This window comes from Haliotis cracherodii, unplaced genomic scaffold, assembly GCF_022045235.1.
Source record: "Haliotis cracherodii isolate W230 unplaced genomic scaffold, xgHalCrac1.p SCAF_44, whole genome shotgun sequence".
Taxonomy (NCBI): Eukaryota; Metazoa; Mollusca; class Gastropoda; order Lepetellida; family Haliotidae; genus Haliotis; species Haliotis cracherodii.
This window is the reverse complement of record NW_027266302.1, coordinates 641,288-659,712: the sequence shown is the minus strand read 5'-3', so window position 1 is coordinate 659,712 and position 18,425 is coordinate 641,288. Positions and strand designations below refer to the sequence as shown.

At 40.4% G+C, this 18,425-nt stretch overlaps 1 protein-coding gene across 2 annotated transcripts in view; it reads left to right on the top strand.

The window, feature by feature from the left end:
- The window catches only part of LOC139441754 (activating molecule in BECN1-regulated autophagy protein 1-like), a 31,418-nt gene extending 15,068 nt beyond the window's left edge, over positions 1-16,350 (top strand). The window contains exons 5-17 of one of the 2 annotated variants that reach the window (XM_071222532.1): positions 15-198; positions 595-770; positions 1,348-1,446; positions 2,309-2,436; positions 2,634-4,388; positions 4,690-4,795; positions 5,130-5,293; positions 6,078-6,188; positions 6,564-6,749; positions 7,652-7,749; positions 8,203-8,259; positions 9,720-9,859; positions 10,640-16,350. In XM_071222532.1, coding sequence (XP_071078633.1) covers positions 15-198; positions 595-770; positions 1,348-1,446; positions 2,309-2,436; positions 2,634-4,388; positions 4,690-4,795; positions 5,130-5,293; positions 6,078-6,188; positions 6,564-6,749; positions 7,652-7,749; positions 8,203-8,259; positions 9,720-9,859; positions 10,640-10,877 — 3,442 coding nt within the window. In that variant the 3' untranslated portion in view covers positions 10,878-16,350. Of the gene's footprint in view, positions 1-14; positions 199-594; positions 771-1,347; positions 1,447-2,308; positions 2,437-2,633; positions 4,389-4,689; positions 4,796-5,129; positions 5,294-6,056; positions 6,189-6,563; positions 6,750-7,651; positions 7,750-8,202; positions 8,260-9,719; positions 9,860-10,639 lie in introns of both variants that reach the window. The other variant, XM_071222531.1, reaches the window with a different exon arrangement.
- The last annotated feature ends 2,075 nt before the right edge of the window (positions 16,351-18,425 follow it).

The window sequence follows — 18,425 nt, the reverse complement described above, 5'->3', positions numbered from 1 at the left end:
CTGTTTTGTTTCAGCACCAAAGTGGCATCTACTCACGGTGACCACACTGTGCGTGTGACAGACATCACATCTGGGAAGTGTACCCATGTGCTCACCGGCCATCCCAGGACACCCTGGTGTGTAGCCTTCCACCCCTCTTCCAATGAGATTCTGGCGTCAGGCTGTCTGGGGGGAGAGGTCCGAATCTGGGACCTGCATGTAAGTATAGAAAACAAACCAAGGCAGATGATTTGAAAAACTGTTTACATGTACCATGAGTTTGATGTTATTCACCCTTGGAAAGAAACAAAATCATTTTGATCCTGAAATATCCTTTCAGCAAAGCAGTGGCCCAGCACAGTTTATACCATTTAGGTTACATTAAGGAGTTATGGGAGTTGGGAGTTATGATTGTATTGTAGCAAAGGCCTTGGTGTGGTGTTTTGTACTGTGAAACAAACCTCTTTTGACCATTAGAAACTATAATGAGATATCTATGACCGATTTTCTATAGCCTCATAATATGAAAGAATTGGGTGTTCTCAACTTCTTTTGAGTAGTTTAATTTGAATTCACCAAATGTCACTGCTGACCAGTGTGTGTGTTGTGTTTCAGGGAGGGGGCAGTGAGGTCTGGCATTCTCCAACCAATGGGGTGATAGCCTCTCTAGCATTCCACCCCATGGACCATGTGCTGGTGTTTGCTACTGGCAACACTGTGTACTTCTGGGACTGGAGCCAACCGGAGCCGTTCGCATTCTCCAGGACAAACTATGAATTTGAAAGAATAAGGTGGGTGTAATGAAGGTCACATTAGTATGGTAGTCGGTTAGTTTAATCTGCCTTTTAGTTAACTAAAGGAGAATGACATGTACTTTAAGAGAAAGTTGATGGATAAAGAATGTTATTTTTAAATAAAATTTTCAATTGCACACCAAATGTCTAAACAGTAAATGGCCCAAACGAGTTCTTTAAATCAACAGGTCAAGTCACCATTTGCTTAGATATAGCAATCTTGCTGACATTGGTTTTGTTGAATGCTGTACATTGTCCATTAAAATCTAAATCTGATGTATTACTGTGAATCAGTGGAAAAGTTAGAAAACAAGAACAGGTGCTAAATATACCTCAGTGTGCATAAGAGGCCCGAGCTTGAACCTACGCACTCCCTTGTAGGCTTCTGAATACTTCAATATATGAAAATAACTAAGGCTGCAGCCTTGTTTTCATATTGGAGCAAGGTGCTTATCATGAAATATGGTAGACAGTTAGAAATATCAGTTCACACATTGCAATACCTCGTTTCATGTTTTTAACTTAATATACACCATGATCCTTGCCTAAGCTTATTGACTACTTGTGTTTGCAGATGGCTTCGGTTTGATCCCCTTGGACACTACCTGTATACAGGCATTGCAAACAACACCACCGTGCACCGAGAGGAGCCAGCCAATGTCCTGCACATCAAGTAAGACTGTAGGGAGGGGTAACTCTTGTATGCTGCGGTCAGCCATGTTACAGCTATCTCATGTCAGCCTGTAAATATGTATCGACCAATAAACAATCACTGTATCTCACCTTGTAAGCACCCAGTACCCATTTAGTCTTTGGACAAAAATGGGGTTCAGGGTCTCGTTCCACAATGCGATCATGGGGCTAAGATGATTGTTTGTTTGTTTGTTGTGCAACGCCGCACTCAGCAGTATTCCAGCTATATGACGGTGGTCTGTAAATAATCCAGTCTGAACCAGACAGTCCAGTGATTGATGTCATGAGCATTGATCCACACAATTGGGATATGATGACATGCATCAACCAAGTCAGTGAGCCTGACCACCCAATCCCATTAGTCGCCTCTTACGACAAGCATAGTCATCTTTTATGGTAAGCATGGGTTGCTGAAGACCTATTGTTACTTCCATAGTTGAACATAGCCCAACAATTGTTGCATTTAGATGTAATGAGGGATCTCCATGACTGCATGTGCCAAAGATGGAATAGCATCATCATATCCTGATAGGGGCGGTGGGGTAACCTAGTGGTTGAACGTTCGCCCGGGTTCGATTCCCCACATGGGTACAATGTGTGAAGCCCATTTCTGGTGTCCCCCGCCATGACATTGCTGGAATATAGCTAAAAAAGGCGTAAAACCATATTCACTCACTCACTCTCATATCCTGATAGTGTATTTTTTTTTGATTGCTGAATGACATGTTTCTAGATTTATAATTGGAAACTATTTGATTTTTGGTTTAAGACAGTTTTATTATGTTTTAGAAAATGATTTCAAGAAACAGTATGAACTATTAATGGTGAAACTTGTTCTGCAGTGAAACAAATGGTCCACATCCAAACAGACTTCAGCAATATGCCAACAGGAGGCGGTATCAGCAGGTTATTCAGCGTTTCCATGACTACCAGCAGGAAAGGCTACGTAATGCCAACAGGGGGGATGAAGGTAAACAAGTAACACAATGTTTGAATGTACTTTGACATCTTTTGGTGTGTATAATATCCATTACGCTCTTTCAAACTGTTCTTATAAAGTGTGAGAAGTAGAAGTGTAGCTTCTGCTTGGAGAAAGAAATACCTGGAGGATACATTGCATTGTTTTGATACACTATAGAAACAATGGATTTCTTTATGTCATTCCAGATGGCAGCATGGAAGTTGAAAACTCCGATGGGAGCCAGACTTCTTCTTCCACAGAGAGCAACTCCCTACTTGGGAGGCACTATTCCTCACAGGTTGAGCAGAGACTCCGGCGGGCAGGAAACTATGCCTCCTCTATCACAGAAACCACCAGGCACGCTCGGGACATCGTATCCAGCATTTCCAGTAGAAGAAGAAACAACCCGTATCCCCTTCACGAGCTGCGGAGGTTCACAACACTGCACAGTCTACAGCCTGGGACGTGGAGTCCGCCGCCCAGAGTATGGCCCTCTGTTGAAGAGGAGGACATGGACTTGCGATCAGGAACACCAGGGGCAACAACTCCTCCACAGCTGTCTGAGATGGCTGAAGTTGGTGCTCAACGGCCCCTGTTAGTGCGACCTACTACTAGTGCTAGTGCTCTACGTCCTCCATTATTTCCCAATGAATACTCGCGGGGCAGCAGTGCCATGTCTGTGAACTCTATTAGAAGCTCTGGTGGTAGTAACTGGATGAATCTGAGAAGGAGTGGTAGTTCAGATTCCAATCCCCCTACATCTGGAGCTGGCCCTCGAACATTGAGTTTTGGTGCTAATCTGAGATCTGGTCTAAGATTTGAACACTTATCTTCAAGCTCCTTAAGACCAGTCTCAGGACCTAATAGTATTGTGTCTTCCCCTTATGTGTCTTCTTTAAACCGACTTCGCTCAAGACCTACCGGCAGTGCGTTCCGTGAAGTCCCTCGCACAAGCCGAATGACTGAGACAAACACAACCCCTTCCTCCTACTCTTCTTCCCATCCCCCTTGTGCAATATGTAGAACACTGAACCCCAGCATAGTGAACAACAACAGCCAGCCAGTAACAACTAGCAGTTCTTCTACAACAGGTCATCAGACAACCTGGTCCTTGCCAACCCCCGTGCCCACTTCAACGGGACTTGTTATCCCCAGAAGTCGGCCCAGCGTGGCCTCCACTAGTAGGCTCCTTAATATGATGATGTTTCAACAAAATCGCAATTCATCCGAATCCACTGCCGATCAAACTTCTCAGTCTTCTCGTAACTCCAGTTCCCGCAGCCAGGAGAGGACCCTCACCACAGATGGCACTAGTCAGACCAGCGGAACTATGGAGCTTCCAGAGTGCTCTGACCAGGGCACAGATGTAATTGGTCTCAGTGAAGATGCTCGGCGCCCGGTTAATCGGGCAGGCATTGAGGATTCGCCACGTGATGAGGATGAAGCTATGGCTGAGCAGGACTCGGTGATGGAGAGTGTGGAAGGCTTGGTGGAGGAGACTGAGCCGGCAGCTGGGGCGGAGTCAGCTGGTGAAGCTGCAGGACATAGTGATATTGGAAATGTATTGGAAGATAGTGATCAAAACAACAACCCGTCTCACACCACTTCAAGTGTTCTTTCCAGAATCACTCAAGATCTTCCTACCGATGGTTCTCGACGGGAAGATTTAACCTCCCTTACAATAAGGTTAGAAAGACAAGTGACAGAACTGGATCGTAGGATCACTGCTTTGCGGGAGAGGTTCACAGAAAGACTGCGAGCTTTACATCAAGATCGGGAGAGGATTCTCAACCTTCGAGGTCGAATCTCCAACCAGTCTTCTCCTGAAGGTGTGGAGTCTGTGGCACCGACAGTGACATCAGGGCAAGCTTCGCAGCATGTTCCTCTCATCACCATCACAAGGCCACGGGATCAGGGAGATTTCTCTCACACACCTTCTGCCTATAGCAACTCAACACCAGGTCAGTAGGTCGGAGAAATATGTATGCTATATTAAGTTAAAATATCTCTTTGTTTATATCTTGAAGTCATTAATCATAGATTCAGGGCCAAATGTTACGGCCACAAAAAAGTTCCTTTTAGTATAGATTGACCTGCAATCATGTGATGATGTGTGAAGTGCAGTTTGTACTGTCAGGGGATTGCAGGTCAGAGTTACCTGCCCTTGGTAAAAAATTCAGAAAGTTAAGTGCTTAAAATCTGCTATATTCCTTGGAACAAGGATGATTGTAGACATTGAATGATTTGTGTATGTTTGTGTAGTTCGAGGAAGTGGTCAAAATACCCACCTTCTAGAGATGTTTCTGAGAGGAGACAGCCAACAGTCTACTGTCACTCAACCTCCACTACCACCCCCAAGTGTTTCAAGGTAACTTTACTACAATAGCAGTTCCTAAATTAAAACACTGATAGTTTGTCTAATGGGTTCCCAGTAATGCAACTTGCAGTGGGCCACTCACAGGTTACAACAACTGATGTTCATATATAAATTGCACAAAGGTAAAATTAGTTTGAACTAACTTGATTATTGTCTATGCAGTGTTGGGTGGTGTGGTTGAAGCATTCGCTCGTCACACTGAAGGCCTGGGTTCAATTCCCCACATGGGTGCAATGTGTGAAGCCCATTTCTGAAGTGCCCTGATGTGATATTGCTGGAATATTGTTAAAAGTGGCATAAAATCCAACTCACTCACTCTATGCAGTGTCCGTGTGACTCCATCACGAGAGGATGCCTACCAGGAAGACCGGAGCTGGCATGCCCTACAGCAGCGCCACCTACACCCTCACTACTCTGTCAGCATCCTGGACGACACCCTCAACAGGCCAAATGATGCCCTTCATGCTGCCATCAACAGAGCTATAGCAGGTGTGTAATACAATACACTAGTTGCACTTTCCTAAAGCTCTAAGGAACATGTTTGCCTCAGCCGGCTGTGAGTTCAATCCCTGTGCTATGGTTGGTGCAATGCCCATGCTGTGTTTGAAATTAAGCATGACAGTCAAAGAGTACTTTACTTAATACTAATGTTAAAAGAATTGGGCATCCTTAGATTCAAATACCACAGGAGCTGATCTCAAGGAGCCCAAAAGCCTGCTAATTTTTCGAAAAGTCATGTGTTCATCTAAAGGATAAATGTCTACAACCTTTCTTCATACTTTGAGCTTTCCTCTCACAAGCTGGCATGCTGTGGTATAATTGGAAGACTCTTCCTGCTCTTCAAATGCACTAACTTTGAATATAATAATATATTCACTTTCTATTGATGCCATTAAATGAGGTTCTGCTTGTAGGGTATCTTATTTTGTATATATTTCCAACTTTACTCTCTTTGTAAATGAAGTGATATATGACATTTTGAAAAAATAACACCAGTGAATCTTTGTTGACTCACAATTGATTATGTCAATATTATATTGTTTCCGATGACGAAAACTTATGGTCTCGGTAGAATCATTGTTAACACTCTGCCTGCACTCCAAAACATTTCTGATTCTTGATATTTATGATTGTCTAGATAATTCTGTGTTAACAATGTTTAACTGTACATTATTTTCACCATCTTTTCCACTAGATTCTATTTCAGTGGTATTCATTGTATGTCATTGATTTTGTATTTCATAATTCATAGGACATGGAATGAACATTTCAGGAGCTTTTATGGGAACAGGGGAGCCTGCAGTGGCAAGTAACATCATCCCTCAGACACATCGCATACAGCGTTGGGACTTCACCAAGTGTGAGATCCCGGACATAAGTCAGTGTGAGTACACGTCTCCTCCATAGACATTATGTCAGCCATACAGTAGACATTCTTTTGACTCTCCTTCATTCATACTTACTGCTTAAAAAAGGAAAATCTTGATATCACTTACGTTACTTGAAATATCAATTGAGAAAGTAAGAGTGAGTCACATTGGTATGAAGCTGACATATACTCTCCCATAAACACCGTAGACAGTAGACATTCCAGTGACTCCTCATAATGTGTTCATAGATAACACCTGTATAGTGAACATCTTGATTTTGCTGATATTATTGGAATATACTGGTATTTGGATATTTAAGACTTCATGAGCATTCACTTTGTGATTTTTTGGCATGACATTTCCACTGATGTCTATCATTTTTTCTTCAGCAAAAGCCAACATCGTGGTGCCTCACTGCAAGCTCCATAATGATGCCAGTTGTGATATATCTCAGGATGCAACCTTCCTTGCAACCTTCGTCCCCAGCCACCGTGGTTTCCCTGATGACAACATCCTGGCTGTCTTCTCACTGCATCCAGACTCCTTTGCTCAATGTCTTTTTACTAAAAGTTTTGGTGAGTGAGATTTACCTGTCAGTTGATCAAGGGTGAAAACACCTCAGACGAAGACATCTATAACATGTTCATGTAGCTTAGTATTTCTCTCATACTTTAGAATGCATCCATTGTTACCTTGAATAATGCCATTTCATGAACTTGGGAACCTGTTGAGATTCAAGAGGATAGGTACCCATGATGCTAATAGAAAGAGGGGTTAAAACAGAGGCAAATACTTTTGTCCAATGGGTGGTCACTGTGTTGATCAGGTGGAGTACATTGATATGCTAATGAAGCTCTGTCAGGTATACAGGTTATAGAGACATGAAATTCTCGTGCTTTGTGAAACGTGTACATTTCAGCATGCCAAGCCTTAAACAAAAAACACTTGACTGCACGAAACGTATAGTTTATATGAAATCGTGCAATCTGCTTGAAATGTGAATGGTGGAGTTTGTGTGATTGACAGTGTATAGTTCGTGGAGCTCAAGAATTTACCAGTGCTCTAAGATAGACTGTACTTTATCGGGATAAAACTGTACTGTCAGAAGGACAAAGGGCTTTGCTTCACTTTGCCCCTATGTCCTCACGACAGAATGTTTATATCCTGATAAAGTACTGGCTCTGGTCCTCTATCAGTGGATGGGGATCCTGTAGTCACAATGGATCTAGATTGCACTTTGAAAGTCCAATCATCAGCTGTTACCTGCTTTACTGTTAATGTTTCATGAATTTTTTTGCTTACTTAATCTGTGATACAGCTGTTTTTATTTGTAAGCTACCTAATTCTGAATACAATCCAAACTTACAAATGTGTTTGAAAACACTTGAAGTTCACCATTCCCTTGCAGACTCTTCCTGCAAATATCCCAAACCATAAAGATATGATGCAATTGGTGACATGTTTTTAATGGTTCCAGGGCCCAATGCTATATCTGTGAGCATGTCTCCACGGAACCAGTGTGTGATGGTGGGACTCGCTGCCAAGAGACTTTCCTGGGTGTTCACATCTAACCAGGTAGGGTACAGCAACGTATCGTTTAGCATAATTATGTAGATATACTACTATAACTGCAACCATGGTTCGATTCCCGACATGGGTTACAATGTGTGAAGCCCATTTCTTGTGTCCCTCCCTGTGATATTGCTGGAATATTGCTAAAAGCTGCGTAAAACCATACTCACTCACTTCAGTTCGGGTTTGTTTACTGGTATTTCCTGTGTTACAATGTACATAATTTTGGGAGCCATGTGTTACCATGGTTACTGCGAGCTACAACTGAGTTTGCGCCTGTATTGAAGGGTGCAATTGCAAGGGAACACTGTAACTCTTGAATGGAAATATGATACTTATGATATAAATCGAGCATTCTATAGTATGCCTTAATTAATGCTAAAGTAACATGTAGGTATGTTATATGCATTGAGGGCCTGTTTTTTTGTCTAACTACAGTGTTATGGTCTGTTTCAGCTGGTTGCCCAGGTGTATAAACTTGATAAGAAGAGTGCCGGGGAGAACTCAATGAGGGTAAGAGTGCTACTGATGTACAGTACATGGAAGGGTTGATACAGACATGTGATGCTGTATAGTTTGTCAGGGACATTATATTGGAATGGAGTCTGTCTGTCCGCTTCTCAAAGGGGACAAATTTTGTCAGACAAGTTTTCACAGACTACTCAAGTTACTTGAATGAAAGTTTTTGCATCTTATCTAAGAGATACTTATCAAGACTGAGTTATTTTTTCCAAAGAAGGGGTCTTTGGTGTGTATTAATTTTACATTTAATACATTTTTGTGATGACATAGAGCAGCCTACCGGGTAAGTGGCTACCTCTTTTTAAGGCTTTATAGGATTTTTTATAGTTTATATTAACTACTATGTGAACAAACAAAGTTCTGTGTGCCCCATAGTGGGGGATAGTGATAACGCAGCTAACGCTGTTTTCTTGTCATGCAGTGTTTTTCAGCATGTCATCCTGGTTATTTCATCATGTTAGTTACATATCATAGTGTACATTTATCATACTGTATGTGTCAGCCTGTCAGGGATAACCTACTAGCCAGGAGGAATTACAGATTATTTGTCTTGAGTGAATTACTTTTGTTGTCCTAAGCCTGGCTGAGTGACTGACAGATTATCAATAGTTCTAAGTTGGGAGTACATTTTGCTTTATGAATATTACTCAAGGTCTTTTGTTCTGAGAAATGAAGAAAAATGTGGGTTTCACGATTAGTGGAGACATCTGGTCAGTCAGTCTATTCATAAGAGTGAAGGACATCATCTTTAATCCTTTGCAATAATGTTTTGATATTATTTCATGTTGCTATGGGCTGCCTTTCAAGCAATCGGCATGAGTAAGCCAGTCAGCATGAAGCAGAAATTATTACTCTCAGTGAATTGCACCAATTATCCTTTTATTGTGGTTATACTGCCCAATATTTCACTTTGTATATGTCCGCAGATAAGCCAAATTTTGAGGATCAGAAAAAAAGATTTTGTACAAAGGGGTCGGCTTATCCACGGGATACACTTTCATGATGGTATTTTTCAGATCGTGATCTGTGAGAAACATCGCCTGAATGACGGTCCGATATATTACAAATTCCCGAAAGTTTGGAAGTTGCCACAACTACAGCCATTATTGTTATAAATGATCAATAAAGTTATTATTATGAGCTAATGTTGTCATTATCAAAAAAAATTATACATGTTACTATTTCCGATCATAAGTTTTCAATTGAATTTTTAAAGTTTATCCTACTTCATAAACTCCACGATCTTTATGGCTTATCTGCGTTCATATGTACGGTAATGTACTGTGTATGTCAATGACACGACCACTTGGTATAATCACTGATTTTCAAGGATTCTTTAATATAATATTCACTGTTATTGTACCTTTTATTTCCAATGGAGGCTGTTTTGTCAGATAATTGAAACTGGTTATTCTCTGGCGTTGACAGTTTTTTCTTTCTAAATATTTCAGCATGTCAGTGACGTATTTCACCCATGTGACATGGACATCCGTACACATGTGAGCGTGAACTCGGCCCGATGGCTACGTGGGGTAGGGGAAGGCTTGGTGTATGGCACCAACAGGGGAGACCTGCATATCTGTAGACACGGGTAAGTGTAGGCTGTCAAGCTAGAGGTGGGCTACCTCAGAATCATTGTATGCGTAGATGAGACTGCACGGCTATAAAGCAACTCATGCCTGTCGTAAGAGGCGACTAACGGGATTGGGTGGTCAGACTCACTGACTTGTTTGGTGCAAGGCATCATATCCCAATTGCGTAGATCAATGCTTATGACTTCAATCACTGGATTGTCTGGTCTAGATACGATCATTTACAGACCGCCGTCATATAGCTGGAATATTGCTGAGTGCGGCGTTAAACAAACAAACAAACCAAAACCAAAGCAAGGCTATAAAGGCAAATGTAGGTCTTTTTTGTCCTGAGATGACACAAGGCTGTGCAGATTGAAGAGTAGATCTGATAGTGTAACTATACAATCAGATGGGTAGAACAGATTGCTCTCCAGTAGAGGTCCAAGAATAGAATTGTTCAGTTGTTCCAAATGCTTGTCATTATATCAACTGATATTGAGTCAGGTGTTCGAAACAATTAATTATGAATAGTTAGCCTTTTGAAGACCTCATCTTTTTATAAAGAGTTGTTATCTAGACATGAGGAAAATTCCTCTCAGGAAACAAGCTTGTTATTGATACATGCGTAACTTTCAGCTAACACTTTGAGGCCTGCTTGCTTATTATAGAAGGGAATCCCAGCCGTGTCCCATTTGGCTCTAATCTGTTAAAAAAGATCTCATTATCAGTCTATACGAACAAGATTCTATCAATGGGATGCACATTTAAAAGAACAGAATCACTATGTTTCTTTTCAGAGTGAAGAAGGCAACACTTCGAGCCTCTGAGGAGTTTCCAGAAAACTCTGACAATAACAACAGTGGATCAGGTCGTGAGGGGACATCAATACGAATGAATCTCATGTCTATGTTGGGTCTTCCACAGTCTCGCACCAGCAGCATTGCCACTCAGACTCTCACCCGTGGGATACGCCGCACGGCCGGCACACAGACTGATGGAGCAAACAGTGAACCCTCAGAAGATGAAAATGAATAATATTTTTGTAGCAATTATTTTGTAGTTACCACATTTCCTTTATCATACCCATTTACAGTATGACATTGCCGAATCAAAGATATGTCTGTGGTACATTAAAGATTTGTGACTGGTCTATCAAAGATATGTGGTTATCAAAGATAAGCCTGTGTGGCCTATCAAGGATATGTCCATGGAGTATCAAATATATTTCTGTGTATGTCAAGGATATGTCTTTGTTGTGTTAAACATGTTCATGGTGTATCAGAGATATGCCCATGGTGTGTCAAAGATATGTCTGTGATGAATCAAAGATATGTGTGGTGCATCAAAGATATTTTCATGATATATCAAAGGTATTTTCATGGTGTATCAAAGATATGTCCATGGTATATCAAAGATATGTCCATGGTGCATCAAAGATATGTCCATTGTATATCAAAGATATGTCTTTGTTGTATCAATGATATGTCCATGGTTTTTCAATGATATGTCCATGGTTTATCAAAGATATGTCTATGGTATATCAGAGATATGTCCATGGTGTATCAAAGATATGTCTTTGTTGTATCAATGATATGTCCATGGTTTTTCAAAGATATGTCCATGGTTTATCAAAGATATGTCTATGGTATATCAGAGATATGTCCATGGTGTATCAAAGATATGTCTTTTTTGTATCAATGATATGTCCATGGTTTTTCAAAGATATGTCCATGTTGTATCAAAGATATGTCCATGGTTTATCAATTCTATGTCCTTGGGGTCTGTGTTAAACCATATCTCAGAGAGGTTAAAATATTCAAATAATGTGATTTTAATGCCACCTTGAAAAACAATTCAAGCTTTGCTTTTCAACTGTGTTCATTTGTGCATGACATTCTAATGGTTGCTCCTTTGTAAGGGGTGTGAGTCTGTACAAGAAATGTTTTTGGAGTTATGAAAAATGAATTCAAATTTTCAAATTGAAATAGGGCAAGAATACTCCTAGTCAATGTGGTGATGTACTTGTTGTCTGGATATTTAGTGTGTCATCTTGCAGAAACACTTGCATGACCGGTTCATACAATGTTTCACTATGCATCTACGTTTGCCAAATTTGATTTTGAATAGTTGCAACTTTGACATATACAGTTATACAGCATTTGTCCCAATATGCACAAGGTGAACTAATTAAGATACCTCAATAGGAAACTGCAGTCCCCTGACGTAGTCTTTTAGGTAACACAGCCATAGACAGGTGAAGCTGAAACACCGGTGTTCCCAATCCAGGGTGGTCCTCAAGGTTTGTACGTTTGTAGTACTGGAATGTACGGACCCCTTGGTGTATGGCTTTTAACATTAGGGTTATGACAAGGACTCCTTGGTTTTTATGCTTAATTTCAACCATCTAAAACACCTTTGTCACCCTTTTGTTAGTGATGATTACCCTTGGTCAATATTGTTCTTCTCACCCTCATGCAAAGCTTGGGTGTAGGCTATCCGTTATAAGACACCTCAGCCTGTTTGGTTGCACAGGGTAATGAAAGGACGTAGTTCTACTCTGGTCATGGTTAAGAGCTTCACAATTTCAGTTCATTGTTAAACAACAAAGATATTGTGTACATATGATATTGCAGACTTGAAACAATCCAGCGTCGATCAGTTATTTGTGAACAGTTTCTCCTATCCAGAAAGTTCCAAGTCTTTCCCTTCGTGGCACTGTTTTTGAGTGATTATAAGGCTACGACTATCATCCCTTTCATGGTTAGGCATAGCGTTTGGACTGCCATAGTGCTAAGTTCATTTAATGGAACAAAGCCCAGTTCAGGATGAGCCTCTACAAGTATAGAACATCAGAAGTACTTGCATCCTGTGTGACAAGATGAGAGGTCAAGTTTTCATTTTGTGGATGGTTGTGAAGGATCAAGTGGTATCATTCAATTATATAACTTTTATCAGCCATCAACTCAGTGGCAGCATGGGAGCCCACACTGATGATAAGATGTTACAGCTCTGACATTGAGAATTTTAATGCTTTTGCATATAAACTTTGTCTCGAATGTATTCATTTTGCCTTGGTTTCTTTTTCAAAGCTTACATGATATTGTCATTCTTCATGAATGTCCAGTCTGCATTTACTTGGTATTATGCTGTATGTGTGTGCGTGTGTGTACTCTGTGTATGTGTGTGTACTTGTCTTGTCCAGTGTATCATAATGTGGGATGTTGACTTCGAAAGACACACTGGTCAGGGAGAGTTTATATCACTAATGCATATCAATGAGCTTATGACATAATTGATGGTTCATTGATTAAACAGAAGATTAAGTTGTTTGTGAAACTGGAAGAGTGTCTATTTTGAAAGCAATTGAAATGGTTGAAAGTAACATTTGTAACAGGAATAAATCTTGGTTTACTGAAATTTTCAAAAGTATGGGAAATGACACCCTGGACAATGTGTTTGTCAGCATCAACCTGCACATACGGCATCGTGTATGCCATCAAGAACTCTCCCTGTCTTTATAAAATGCAACTGATCTCTTTTTCTTTGGAAAGCCAGTTTTAAAAGACCACAACTCTGCATGAGCCATGAGCAAGACTGATTGCATGTTCTATATAAGAGGAATCAAGTTCACTGTCACAGGATGTCATGCATAGGATTCTGTAGTCAAGATGACTTCGCTACCATTTGGGATGAAATAGGACACAAAGTTTGTGTCACAAACCCTATCTGCCGTGTTAAGCTCCTTTCAGCACCCCCTGAATAACTTCTGTCCAATCTGTAATGGATCTTAATGAGCACCCCTTAAAAAACATATTTACATGACAGTCCATATTGTGTATATTACAGATGTGGTTGCAGAAAACAGCAGTTCAGAGGGGGTGTATAATTGCCTTGTATATTACTGACGTATCATAGTTTCATGAACGTTTGAACTAGGTTTTCTCACTGCCTTGCAATCTCTGAAAACAATTTTTACTTCTGTATGGTTTTGATGAGCACCACCGTTTGTCATTTTTCTAAGTGCCCAGGGTGATTACGGTGAATAAGGTTTTATGTAAATCTTCTGTTGGATTTTCTAATAATCAGAAGCAAAAGATCTTTACGTCAGGCATGTTGTCCATGTCTGCCGAACCTGTTTACTTCTGGCTTGTGGAATATGTTGTTACTGTACATGTGGCAAATCTTTCAGTACAGGCAATAAATAATACTCAAGTAAGTAAACAACACGGGTTACCATCATACCCCTGCTAGAACAAAACCTGGCAGATCTGTGTACAAAAGTAGGAAATATGAATCCTAATCAAGGTATCCACAAAACAGCTGATACAGCAGAAAACATACTCTGTCACACCAAACGTCTATGTTGTATAGCAATACATACTGTATTGTGAATCAGGTATGGTTATGGATATTGTGACCTTTCAGTTCCACCCTTGTACAGCTGACTGCCCACTGACCCCACTGCCCTGTTTGCCTACACATTACCATGGAGACTTGTGTGGTCACTTGATTACATTTGTTTTCTAAACCTGGTTCACCACCAAACCTAGCACTGACCTGATCTGTATATACTCAAGTACAGTAGAACTGAAGTTGCCTTATGTAGTGGCTTGAATTTTGCTGCCCTTGCACTTGTTGGGCAGGATTTCCTTCAATCTTCAGGTGGTGGGTATCATGTGAAAATAACTGAATACCAGGGTTCAATTTGGAAAGTAATAGGCACAATGTGCCAATCCATTCTTCTTGTCTTCCACTGTAACAATAGCAAACTTTCTCTAAACATTTTAAGTCTCAAAGGATGGTTGCAAATCAACTGTGTACACATTGGACTGTTGTTAAAGGGACTGTGTGTCAAGGTACAGCATGAAGGTGTAATCTGCAATGAGAAAATAATGTCGTTGATCCTATGACAATGTTTCTTTGTGGTTTGGTATCTAGCAGGCAGGGTGTGCAACTGATGGGAATGTAGAGTGGAGCAGCTTCCGCGACACGACTGAATGCCCTTCCTGTTTGTGTGTGTCAGTATGTATCACTTCTTCATGAGAAAGGAACCATTTCAGATCTGGAATAATGTTTTTGCTTTTGACAAACATGGGGGACATTATTTCAGAATGGTCGTTGACTGGTTGTGGTTTCTCTTCTATGCTGTTTTAAGGCTGGCACCATCACAATGAAACACAAGCAATTTGGAGCTATTGCTCTGGCACACAATGAGTGATAGATGCTTTATGCCAGCTGATTCAGAATACTTTGTGTTGGGTGAATGGAAATACTCTCAATAAAGTGTGTTTGTAGAGAAAGTGTACATGGGAGTTGGAAAATGCTCTCAGTTGTGTGCTTGAGTGTAAAAATGATCTCGATACAATCTGCTTGTTGAGAGGTGTGATCCTTGTACAGAGACAATGCTGTTTGAGAGAGATTATGATTACAATACACGTCTTGGATAAAGGGAGTCATATTACTTTCATTTTTCAGTCAATATCAAATGAACTGCGAAGGAAAGTGTTTGAACATAGCAGAATTTGTTTGAAGCTAAGTTCAAATTCGAAGGACTGCAGCTCTTGGTGTGTGTGTGATTCTTAGGCCCTGTGATGTTTACTGGGAAGCCAAGGTATTTGACTTTGGATTCTGAGATTAATTGCCATTTTAGGTTTTGAGCAAATGATCTTGGCTGTCACTGAACAGAGCTGGTATGTTGTGTTTGTGTGAGACAATTTACATAGAAACATCAAGCAATCGATGTATGATAATCTGAGGTTACAAGGTATATTTGGGATATCGCCATCAGTGAAAACGATGTAATCCATTGGAACATTATGTTTAAATGCAAATAATTCATACACCTTGATCAATGTGAAATTGTTAAGCATGCGGTGTATTACAAATAACGGAGGGATAAAGGTTATCAGAAAAGTTGTCAGCATTGTTAGTCGGAGGAGTTACTGAGATGTGTTTATTTCAAAACAATATTTATTCTAGCTTGTGACCAAGCACTTTTTGGCACATTTGATATGAAAGATATAGACTACAATTGAATTGTCACAAAGGATATTGATTTATCAGATTGGTATTTCATTTTGTGAAGTCTTTGAATTGTATCTTGCAGGCAAATTTTTATTAGTTCGATGAAATGTGTTTCAATACATTGTCAATTTTAAAAGATAATTCAGTGCTTCAGGGTATTTGTGCACTATATTTAATAACCTTGATTGTACATTCAATGTTTTTTAGAATGTGTTTACAAATTGATGTAAATATTGAATAATTTTAAAGAATGTATGCCCTGTGTTATGTGTGAGTGAGTGAAAGGGGGGTGGTAGGGAGGTTTGATTGCAAGCATAATGAGGATTAAATTTCAGTTTTTCAAGATTTTCATAGATTTGCCTCTTGAAAATGTATTCTTTGTATGGGGAAGATTACTTTAAGAAAGTCCACCTAAAAGGAAATTGTTATACCTACATACAATATGTTCACTTTATGTGGGTCATTATTTTGCTCAGTCCTATGAATAAAACCAAAAGATGATAGAGACTGTATTGTTGTTTTTGTGCATCATGAATGCTCTGCACCAGCCACACCAAATTAGAACTGGTCCTCACTAAGAGGTAGCAAGAGGCTCAGCCACTGGTTGATAGCATGTCGTTGCACCCTGATGGCATGGATCATTGATCATAAATAAGAATCACAGAATTATCTAGTCCAGACTTGATTACTTAAAGGCTGCCATCATATGGCTTGAGTATTGCTGTGTGTGGAGTTAAACAACAAACAAACATACGGTCTTGGCCTGTTAACAAATACAGGTTGCTGTGAATACGTACGTTATATGGTGTGTGAGGTGTGATGTGAATACAAGGTTTCATCAAGACACACTGAACATATTCTAGTTGTACTCTGAACAAATTCCAACTTGTTGCCTTGGAAATGCAATAAAAAATTTTTTTTGTCAAACTCCTGAATGGCAAAATTCACCAGTTCAGCACTTGCCTGATACAAAGTTTCACAAGGTCATATTTAGCCATTGATGAGTTATGCTTTAGAAATGGACCCTACCATCATTTGAACCTACCAGGTATGTACAAATTGCTGCATTGGCAAGGCAAATCATAAAATTTTAAACAATTCCTGAACAGCAAAAGGCACTGTGCATGCCTTATGTGTATTCCAAGTTTCAAGAAGAAATATTGAATGGTTTATGAGTACTTGTTTCTCTGCCTGTGGCTCGGCATTAAGGGGATAAATCAAGGTTTGTTGGTTGGTTGTTGTTTAAACACCGCACTCAGCAATATTCCAGCTGTATGACGGCTGCCTGTAAATAATCAAGTCTGGACCAGACAATCCCGTGATTGACATCATGAGCATCCATCAACGCCATTAGGAGATGATGATATGCATCAACCAAGTCAGTTAGTCTAACCACCCGACCCCTTTAGTCGCATCTTACGACAAGGATAGTAGCTTTTTACCAGTTGAGATGGTGTGACAGTCCATCCAGACACTGATAAAAGTGTTGCTGACTCTTGGTGATGGACATCTTACTACATGGTATCAACAGGTGCTGAAGAGTTGGCCCAATTTTTTTATGTGATCACTGGATTGCAGCTTATTCTGTGTTAGAATTCATCCGCAGCAACCTGTGCTGGTGGTACGAGGGGCGTTCAATAAGTTTTGCAACTTCAATATGAGACCAAGTAGCAGAATATCTTAAGCACTATTATTTTTCAATATAATCTCCATTCACCTCAATATACTTATTCCATTTGCCCTTCAAGCTTTTAATACCACTTTTATAGAAATCCGCAGATTGGCCCTCTAACCATGCCTCTGTGGCAGCCTTTATGTCCTCGTCATCCTGGAAGCGTCTTCCACGTAGGGCAGATTTCATTTGCCAGAACAGGAAATAGTCATCATGGAATTTGCTCACATGAGGCACTGTCTTCATCAGCTGATGAACGTCAACAAATACAACTTCAATCCTTCAGTACAGCCCAGACTTAGCCCCCAGTGACTATTTCCTGTTCTGATTTAACGTTGCCTCCAAGATTATTGCACTTATATAGCAATGTGCATGCATGTTTGTGTGGCTGCTTGTACTAGTCTGGACTAATGCCGATTTTATAGTGATAGACTACTGAGATACCATTCCACAGTTTAACATGACTACCCAACTTAGGCACCAGGCTGGCCAGTCCATGTTTTAGGCCCTTAATGCCAAGCACCATGCAGGGTAACAACAAAAAACATCTTTTAACGCCTTTTGGTATGACGCAGCCGGGGATCAAATGCGTGAGACTGGAGACCTTGGTTCCATTGCCTAGGTAGGTAGCATGTAAAGATCCCTACTCCATCATGTCTATGGTGCTGACAAACCAATACATATAATTGGGGCCAATCAGTATCGCAATCTGGGATTCACCCTGACAAAATCAGATTCTGGCTCACCAAAGGGACACAACTCAGTATGGCGAATTGCATCACCTGAGACATTTTAGTTTACTGGGACACCCATGACTACCCCATCCCCAATTGGTAAGAGCTAAGATTAAGTCTAACTTTGACAAACAACCTCTACATTATGACAGT